Source organism: Sceloporus undulatus, chromosome 1 (genome assembly GCF_019175285.1).
Source record: "Sceloporus undulatus isolate JIND9_A2432 ecotype Alabama chromosome 1, SceUnd_v1.1, whole genome shotgun sequence".
Classification (NCBI taxonomy): domain Eukaryota; kingdom Metazoa; phylum Chordata; class Lepidosauria; order Squamata; family Phrynosomatidae; genus Sceloporus; species Sceloporus undulatus.
Genome location: NC_056522.1, coordinates 166,428,824 through 166,438,549, shown reverse-complemented (window position 1 = coordinate 166,438,549; position 9,726 = coordinate 166,428,824). Strand labels below are relative to the sequence as shown.

General features: G+C 40.5%; 1 protein-coding gene across 1 annotated transcript in view; it reads left to right on the top strand.

Moving 5' to 3' along the window:
- Positions 1 to 9,726, top strand: part of ASB1 (ankyrin repeat and SOCS box containing 1) — a 32,147-nt gene that overhangs the window by 3,603 nt on the left and 18,818 nt on the right. The window contains exons 2-3 of the mRNA XM_042446249.1: positions 4,842 to 4,983; positions 5,850 to 6,152. Of these exons, the coding sequence (XP_042302183.1) occupies positions 4,842 to 4,983; positions 5,850 to 6,152 (445 nt within the window). The remainder of the gene's footprint in view (positions 1 to 4,841; positions 4,984 to 5,849; positions 6,153 to 9,726) is intronic.

The following is a 9,726-nucleotide window of genomic DNA, read 5'->3' as shown; positions in this document are numbered from 1 at the left end:
TTTTTGTAAAATAGGGTGAATGCTTTTTACCAACCTTGGCATGTGCTTTGATTTTTCTGCAAATGCTAATAGTCACATCTAGGGAATAGTGAAAGAGAGCACAAATGCACACACACACACACACACAATATACAATCTGCCCCACAGCCTCCCATCCCATGGTTTTCTCCCCTTCTCCTGGGAAAGTCTCATACTCTCAGCCTCAGGATGATAAACCTCCTTTGAACAAATCTTACCAAGAAAACCCTGTGACAGAAACAACTTGAAGACACGCAACAGTAACAAGGGCCAGGTTTTGGTTTGCATTGGCCATAGCTTTCTCAGATATTGCTGCTAGAGACTTACTGGGGTGGTACAAAATAATAATAATGATGATGATGATGATGATGATGATGTACCCCACCTAAATAATAATAATAATAATAATAATAATTATTATTATTATTATTATTATTATTATTATTATTGTTATTGTTATTGTTATTATTAAGGTGGGGTACAACATGTTAAAATACAAAACACAGTTAAAAAGCAAAATAAAGAAAACATAAAACTACAGTTCATAGAATCGTAGAGTTGGAAGAGACCACAAAGGCCATCCAGTCCAACCTCTTTCATGCAGGAAATCACAATCAAAGCATCCCTGACAGATGGCCATATCCAGCCTCTACAATACTATACAACCATTAAAATACATTTATATGAGTACATTTCTTTAAAATATACAAATTAAAACCTGCTTCCTGGTTTGGTGAAACTCCCATTCCACCCCTAAATTATGAAGCATGCTTATTTCTTTTACCTGCAATGTTCCCACCCTGGAGAATGCCCCTTGAGCAAACACAGGACACAGTGATGGCAACTGGTTGTTATTGTTGTTGTTATTTTTTATTGTATTCATATCCCGCTCTTTAGAAATGCTCTCAGAGCAGTTTACAAATTGTTAATTGATGTATAAATTGGAATGGCCATTGCCTCCTAAGTGCTGTCAGAACTGAAATGCAAGAAGATGTCCATACCAATAGGATATCAAGTTCAGAAATCCAGGCTTCGGTAGTTAAAACTGTGAAAAGCTTTATTAAGAAACTTTAGATCCAGTTCAGAAACTTTCAGTATCAAACCTTAATGGCAAGTGTTAACACTGCCTAATTAATCTATGCACAGTTTCAAATTCATGGCAAGATTTTTAGTCGCTGCATTTTATAAACACGTTTGTTGTTGTGTGCCTTCAAGTCATTTCCAACTTATGGTGACCCTAAGGCAACCCTATTGTAGCGGGTCCTTGTTATCCGCTGGGGTTTGGTTCCAGGATTCTCCATGGATAACAAAATCCATAGATGCTGAAGTCCCATTAAATATAACGGCATGGCAAAATAGTATCTCTTATATAAAATGGAAAATCAAGGTTTGCTATTTGGGATTTATACTTTTTCAAGCTGTGGATGCTTGAATCCGTTGATAAAAAAAAATCTGTGGATAAGGAGGGCTGTCTGTATACGTATTTTTGGGCATGTTTCTTCAGAGGAGGTTTGACACTGCCTGAAGCTGAGAGAGTATGCCTTGCCCAAAGTCACCTGGTGAGTTTCCATGTCCAAGTCAAGATTTGAACCCTGGTCATTCAGTGTCCTAGTGCAGCACTCAAACCATTGCATACATTTAGTCTCTCTCATTCCTATGCCACCCCTTCGGAGTTGTTATATCTAAATTCTTCTACAGAAACAACCTTGAACATCTTGAGTCAAGCTGGCCTCCCTTCTGTTATTATCTCAACACCTGTACCTCCAATCATCTTGTTCCTGAAATGCCTTTTTTACTGTATAGCCCATTACACCAACTTTTCATGTATTATGGCAGTGAGGGTGCATATGCAGCTCCTGACAGTAGAGCTTTAAAGCTCTTGCTTATTTTGCACATCTATAGATGTGCTTTTTTGAGAGAGAAAAGGCATCAGCCATTCCTTTATAGCCATTGGGACAATGCAGATGCAGATGGGTAGATATTGTTGTTGCTGTTGTTCTTCAAGTTGTTTCTGACTTATGGTGACTCTAAGGCAAGTAGATATTATATTACTATTAATACACACATTACAGACAAACTTCCTGCAAATGATTTGGCATGCACATATACTCTCCATTTCAAAATAATTAGATAATAGTGATATGGTAGGAAAGTAATTGTTGATAATGGGTTTTTGGACTCCACAGTTGTTCTAAAGAAGTATAGCAAATGAGTTTGGGGGTTGTGCAGCAAGCAGTCATTCTTAATTCATTTTGTGCTGTTTTCAGTACTGTACATGTTAATAACTGTCAATTTTCTGCAGAGTTATTAAAGGTAATTCTTCATTGTGCAGAACAAACCCTGCAGGGTGAGTTGCTTGCTATATTATTTCCTTCTTACAAATCACATTTTTGATGCTGTGACCTTTTGGGGAAAGGCAGTTTGAAAAAATGTACAGATGGCTAAGATGACAGAGGAAGCCATTGGCAGCAGAACCCCAAACTTCCTTGTTGAGCGTCGGTCCATTTTCAGCGTTGCCATATTTCCTTATGATTTGGATCAAAACCAGAATTGAGCATTTGGGCACCTATGTGATCACTGCAGGCAGGTAAATTCCAGAATCAAAATTAGAGCTATATTCCAGTATGCATATCAGGTAGAAAACAGTTTCATAGAAGGAGTAGCCCAGTGATGGCGAACCTATGGCACACGTGCCAGAGGTGACACTCAGAGCCCTCTCTGTGGGCACAGGTGCCATCGCCCCAGCACAGTTTGCCAGAGTTTGTTACTAGAAAGCCAGAGGCACATTGCAACAAATAAGTGGGTTTTGGGTTGCAGTTTGGGCACTCAGCCCCTAAAAGGTTCATCATCACTGGAGTAGCCCAACCTTGACTCTGTTGTGGGGAATGGTGGCAAGAGAGGCAAGCTCATGGACAGGATGCGGGGATAATCAGGGGCAGCCCCAGGAAATAATTCTGTTTAAGTTGAGTTTGCTGGCCTAGATAAGGACATAATTAATATTGCCGTTTTGGTTTATTTTGTTTGTCACACATTTTAATTGTTTTAGTTGTGAGCCGCCTGGAGCAAGATTCTGTCCTGCAAGATAGTGCTGCAGTGCTGGAATTAATTAATTAATAATGTTCGACACGTGCATTTTCAGTAGAAAACTGGGTTTGCAAGTACATTTATTAAAAAATATTCTTGCATAATATCTCCAGTCTTTAATATATTGTGGTTAAAAATGAGAAACTGTATTATGACTCCTCTCAACAAGTTAGGCTGTGTGTATACAGCAGTTTTTCAGAAATCTGGAGGCAGTACTATGGATTTTATCACATGGGGATCATATGTACCTCCATCCTTATAAGGATTAAAATGTCTGCATCCCGCAAAAGTGTGCAAATGTACGAATTATTTTCACACACAGAACACAATAATACATTAGAGGCTTATTACTAAAGCGAGAAAGAGGGTAGAACGTGCATTTGTTTTTCATACAGATGCATGTTAAGTCCCGTTTATGGTTTGGGAATCACATTCTTGTCCATGTGCACAGAAGAATTAGCTGCATCACCAGAAGTCACCAGAGCACACACGTCAGCAAACAAAATCACCCAGAAAAATAAAAAATATAAAATTTTCGGTATAAAAATATACTGTATTGTCCCTTACTTTCCCAGAAATGGTATCTAACCTAAGTAAAAAGAACAAAACATTACCCAAAAGATAGGATTTTTAAAAAAATGCATAAAAGGCTGCTTTCCTTTTGGCAACTGGGCATGACAAAGCAGCACCAGAAGTAAACTTACTACAAAGAACCATGGGATATCTGGCAACAAGTACAAAAATTGTGAGAAACTGAATAAACCGGAAATAGCTTTCATACTAGAGCAATTGTGCAAAAAAAGTGATATAGTGAATGAAAGGGGAATTCACAATATTTCCCCAAAAATGACTAATTGCTGTTCATGTCTCTTTCCAGTTGGATTCTTAGTGGTTTGCACACAACATCGTGTGAAAAACAATCACGCGATTGCACCTGATATGCTAGATAATCATGGGCTCTTGCCCGTTTAAACTTCCAGTTTTCCCCGTGTGATAAACTCCTATGTTCTACTACAGCCTCTAGTGAAACAGGTTTGTGGGTTTTGATACCATATCCAGAAGGACAACACTTATTGAATACTCATGTATAAGTCTAGAAATTTAGGTTAAAAAATTGACCCCAAAAACCTGAGTCGACTTATCCACGGGTCAATGTAAGTACTGTATTTTAATTCATATATATAGTGAAAGACAAGAGTTTAATCTGCCCTGGAAGCACTGACCCCCTTCTACTCTCTCAGTCATCCAGCCTTTAGTATGTGCACAAATAGTTATGCCTGCTGGAATTTTGTAAGTTCTTTGGCATTGTTTTCCTTTGCTTCATCGTTTACATCCTTCAATACATGCGCCTACATTTTACCCTCGACTTATCCACGGGTCACATCAAAATCCAGAATTTTGGCCCCAAAACTTGCCCTCAACTTATATATGAGGTCGACTTATAGTCGAGTATATATGGTATACTGCTTAATAGAGACATTTGTGACAGAGACCCTATTCTGACAGAAGAAAAATGACCATTGGTAATTACATCCATTCTGCTTTCAGATCTCAGGGGTAGGGAGGAATCAAATATTTGTACAGAAATTCATAATTTGGTCAGGCTGGGTCTCCCTCACTCAGGTAACCTCTCATATACTGTCTCTTCTTTTTCTGAGTTGGTCACTCCCCTGACAATAAGAGACACATGGTCAGGACTGTTTCATGGTTTAACAGCAGCAACCATCTCTCCAGCACAGGTCGCAATCTGAAGGAGTGGTTGAAGGAGCAATTCTGTGACCAACCCCTTGAACACTGTGATGACACCCGGTTGCATGATGCTGCTTACGTGGGGGACTTGCAGACTATCAGAAGCCTCTTGCAGGAAGAGAACTTCCAAAGGTGAAATCTTCCTGAACTTAACCCTGGATTCTCAAGTGGTGATCAATCATATGCTTTAGCCATAATAAAGATGGTCACTCAGTAGTAAAAGGAGAAGGTCAGAATTATAACCTCTATGTATTCTGGAGCTCTTTCACACTACCCAACTATATTGCTGTGATTCCACTTTAACTGCCATGGTTGCATTCAGTGGAAATGTGTGGGTTTGTAGTTTTATCACCAGAGGAAGATTTTCTGGGTAATGATTTCAAAGACCCCTCCCTCAGCTTTCAGTCCCAGGATTTTACAGGATGGAACCATGGATGTTAAAGTGGGATCATGGTGCAATAGTTGGGTAGTTTGCATGTTGGTTCCATAAATCTGATCTGCATTCTCCATTTTTGCAGAATGCAGATTAGTCATACGTTTCTTCTGCCAACCCTCCGTGTATGGATAAGTTAGGATAGCATATTGGTGCTGGTATACCTGTGTAAACTTAGTGATAGGATGCATGCAGCCGTTCTCCTTAGAAGTCCCAAAATCAGAAGTCCCAGATATGATTCATCCATTCACCACAATGGGTCTTTGCAAAGCATAGCCTGTAGTTGTCAGCCAGAGGATGAGGGATATATAGTCCCATCTCAGGTGCTACTGCTCATTTCACTCAAGCCCCTGTACAACGTGGACCTTTGTCCAGCTTGCCTAGGTATTCTTTGCATGCTTCCCTTACAATGTCTTTCAGAAAGATGTTTGAATATGAAGGGCTAGAAAAGTTGAACCTTCTCCTTAGTTTATGCCCCACTGTAGTTCAGAAGACTGCAGGTTGACCAGAGTGAAAGCAAGGGCCATTCATGGATAACTGCTGAATTGTCTTTGTCTTTCTTCAGCCGCATCAATGAGAAGTCTGTGTGGTGTTGTGGTTGGCTGCCTTGTACACCACTGCGGATTGCTGCCACAGCAGGGCATGGAAACTGCGTGGAATTCCTGATTCGGAAAGGGGCAGAGATCGACCTGGTGGATGTGAAAGGACAAACTGCTCTCTATGTTGCTGTGGTGAACGGGCATCTGGAATGTGCTCGGATCCTTTTGGAAGCTGGTGCTGATCCCAATGGGAGTCGTCACCATCGCAGCACCCCAGTATATCATGCTGCCCGTGTGGGCAGAGCTGACATCCTGAAAGAATTAATCAGGCAAGTAGTAGAGATTAATTTCCCTTCATCTTTGTTTAGGAGGAGCCAATGCCCTATCAGGTGAGTATGATATGTTTGCTATAGAAAGAGTTTCAAGTCTGCCAGGGACAAGTGGCAGGGCGATAAAAAAAGGTACAGTGGGGAAAATCCAAAGTTGGAAAAATTATTTCTTTGGACACCAACTCTGAGAATTCTCCAGCAGGCATCAAGTTAGTTTTAAAAAGGTTAAGTCTCCCCAGTTCTGGAAAGGAACAAAGGTGACCACCAGATGAAAATACCTTAGAAGTCTTGTGTTGAGTGGGAGGCATTCAGAATCCTTCCTAACATCATTTGTTCTTTACAACATTTAGTGAGTCATATTTCCATATAAAAAGTGCTCAAGACTCTCTTCCCTTTTTGAGGCACAAGTTGATGTGTGAATTAATTTTTCATTAACTGCAACATCAGATGATGGCTTGCATGTGTGAAACAGTTATTATAAATCAGAACATAGATCAAGCTTTTACACCCACTCATGCCAAATGTAAGCATTTTATGTCTGATTTTTTTTAGTTTATTTTTATTTTTGAAAATAAATTTACCTGGCTTTTACATCCAAAGGCAGCTAGCAATGAATCAGACGTAAAAATATGTATCACTATTACAGGAACTAATCGGCAAAATTTTAAAGAGAAGAAGCAGCAGAACCTGAACGTAATACGTTATCACTGTCCCCCAAAGTACCCCAAAGTAACAGTGTCCTGAAAGTAGTCGAAGAAGAAACTGACCGGCTTTCTAGGGCAGAAAAGCCCATGAACTGGAAACTAGCACTAAAAAGGCCCTATTCTTCATATATCAGCCAGCAATGAGTCACAGCAGGGCCTCTTGTGAAGATCTAAGCTTGCAAGTTGATTTTTAGGAAACGCAGGCTTAATTTAAGTAGGAGGGACTCAAGCAAGTATCTTTAATGCTTCCATGGAAATCCGTAAGACTTGAAAGTGTTTAGCTTTGGTTGAGTGCTGTCCGATTGTGTGTTGGAGCCAGTTACCCATGACACCACAAAGCAACAAACCTGGTGTGCATAGGAATTTGACAGGCTACCATAGCTAATCTCAACTGAGGAAGTAGACCAAGTCTGCTAAAGCTTACGCAGCAATTTATTTCGCACAAGATCCCTTTGCTTACTGATAATTCCAGCTGAGTAGAGCATGGACTCTATACTTGTTGAGGAGTGGGCATAGACCTACAAACAAACATTTTAAAGTACCTATTTGTAGACTATGCATCTGTATAAATATGTTGTGTGAATCTAAAAGAGCTAGCATGGCGTAGCGTTAGGGTCTGGAGATGAGAGTTGATTTCCTGCTCAGCCATGAAACCCATTGGGCAGCTCACGTGCTCTCAGCCTCATGCAAAGGCAATGGCAAACCTTCTCTGAACAAATCTTGTCTAGAAAACCCCATGGTAGGATCACTGTAGGGTCACCATAAATCAGAAACAACTTGAAGGTACACAACACGACAACAGATATATCTAACAAGCCTAATGTGTGAAATGGGTCACAATAGACACTGTCCATTCATTCAGTTCTGAGAGCCAAAACTGACACAGTGATGACAACAATAGACTTGTATGTCAGAATCAAATTGCTGCTGAGTGTCCATTAATAGGGCCTGTTTTGCTTTCCATAGGATGACCAGTAAGGGGTTTCTGACTCCTTCCTCCTGCCCATGCTGTCTGAACTGCTTTTTTAGAGATATTTTTTAACCCCAAAGTCCCACTTTGGGGCATAAATCCAACTGGTAATGCCATCTAGAGTAGATCCACTGAATCAGTTGATGAACTGCTCAACCCTTATGTGCTTTTCAATGTGTCTCACTGACACTAGAGATTAATCTCAGGATTTTATCAGAAGGGGAAAAACTGAAAAGAGCAGTGGTAGGGACTATGGGCAGTGAACCACTTTTTGCATTTTAAGCTCCCTCCCTCCCATCCCCCTAATTTATGGGGATTTGGTTACAGTCCATGCTGTCTCATCTCATTTGGCCCAGAACCATCAAGAGACAGAAGTGCCTGAAGCAGGGAGGGTGGGCTAAGATATTTAAATGATTCTGTTTTTGATTGGCTCATAATATGTTTGCCTTTGGCATTTGCTGCTGGAGAAATATGCACTGTATCACCTGTTTTTGGTAATTCAGTATGCACTCTAAATTTCCTGCAGGAAGCTACTGGCAATCCATGTGAATTTATGAAGAATTATAGGCATTTGGCATGAGGTAATGATGTATGGATTTATACATCTGCTGGCAAGGACACTTGGACGACAATATTAAAATGCAGACTTTGGAAAATATTCAGGTTTCAAATTAACTGAAACCCAGCCAACCTTTTCTGGTTGTAGAAAGCCCTTTAAAGATGACTATGTTAATACTAGATAGCCATGTTGAAAGTCAGTTATTAATGAGTTTAAACTGGTCTGAAGAATATTTTTTAAAAATACCAATTAATGCCATCCATTGATATATTGCAGACACTGTGTGTGTTGCAATTTAAGACTTACCTGAAGGTGATATAAATGCTGCCCTGCTTCTAAATGTGACGACCAGGAACTGCACCCCCTTGTATCTCTTACATTCACAGCTTGTTATCATTTTATTGGTAGGAAACGGGGGTTGAGATGTAGTGAATTTCTCCACACTAAGGGAATTGGCATCTAAAGGGAGGGATATGTAGCTAAGCTAGAGTATAGCACCCCACCAGCATATCACAGTGGCTGCCAGTAAAATCACTTCTTTTTTCTGCTCTGGTGAGATAGACTTTGCTTTTAGCTATCCTCCTTCTCTTGCTCTCTCCCTCTGAACTCATGACTGTAAAGCATCTTGGCTCCACTGGAGCCCTAATGTCTCATGACTGTTATCATTTAGGCACCAGTCCCATCCACATTTCCCCTTCCAGTGCCCTTTTTTGTGTGTGCTTTGCCTAAACAAACCTATTGGCTACAGCACCAACCAAGGTGTGTGTGTGTGTATGTGTGTGCAGCCGCAAATAGCCCCAGGATCAGTGTAGTAACTCAGTGCCAAGTGCGCTGAACAAGAAGGAATAAAGAGGAGGAGAAATCCAGAACATACCAAGCATACCCTGAGTTTGGAAGGGGCTTTTCAGAGGGTGGGTGGTGGGTGGGTTGGGAATACTCCAGTCACTAGCCACTGATCCTGCTGGCTAGGATTCTAGGAGTTGTAGTCCACTTTTGGAAGAAAGGTAGGATAAAAATAAATACAATTGTCATCATCATTATTGTAGAAAAGAGTAACTTCCCAAGGCTCTGACCCAACCCCATTTTCTCTAGAGCTACATCCACACTGCAGAAATAATCCAGTTTGACACCACTTTAACTGCCATGGGTCAGTGCTGTGGAATTCTGGGAACCTTCTCTGTCAGAGGGCTCTGGTGCCACAACAAACTACAACTTCTAGAATTCCATTGCATTGAGCCATCATACTTAAAGTGGTGTCAAACTGGATTATCTCTGCAGTATGGATAAGGTAATAGTTAGTGGTTTTTAAGTTATCTGATGTGAGGAATTGTTATCCCCCCC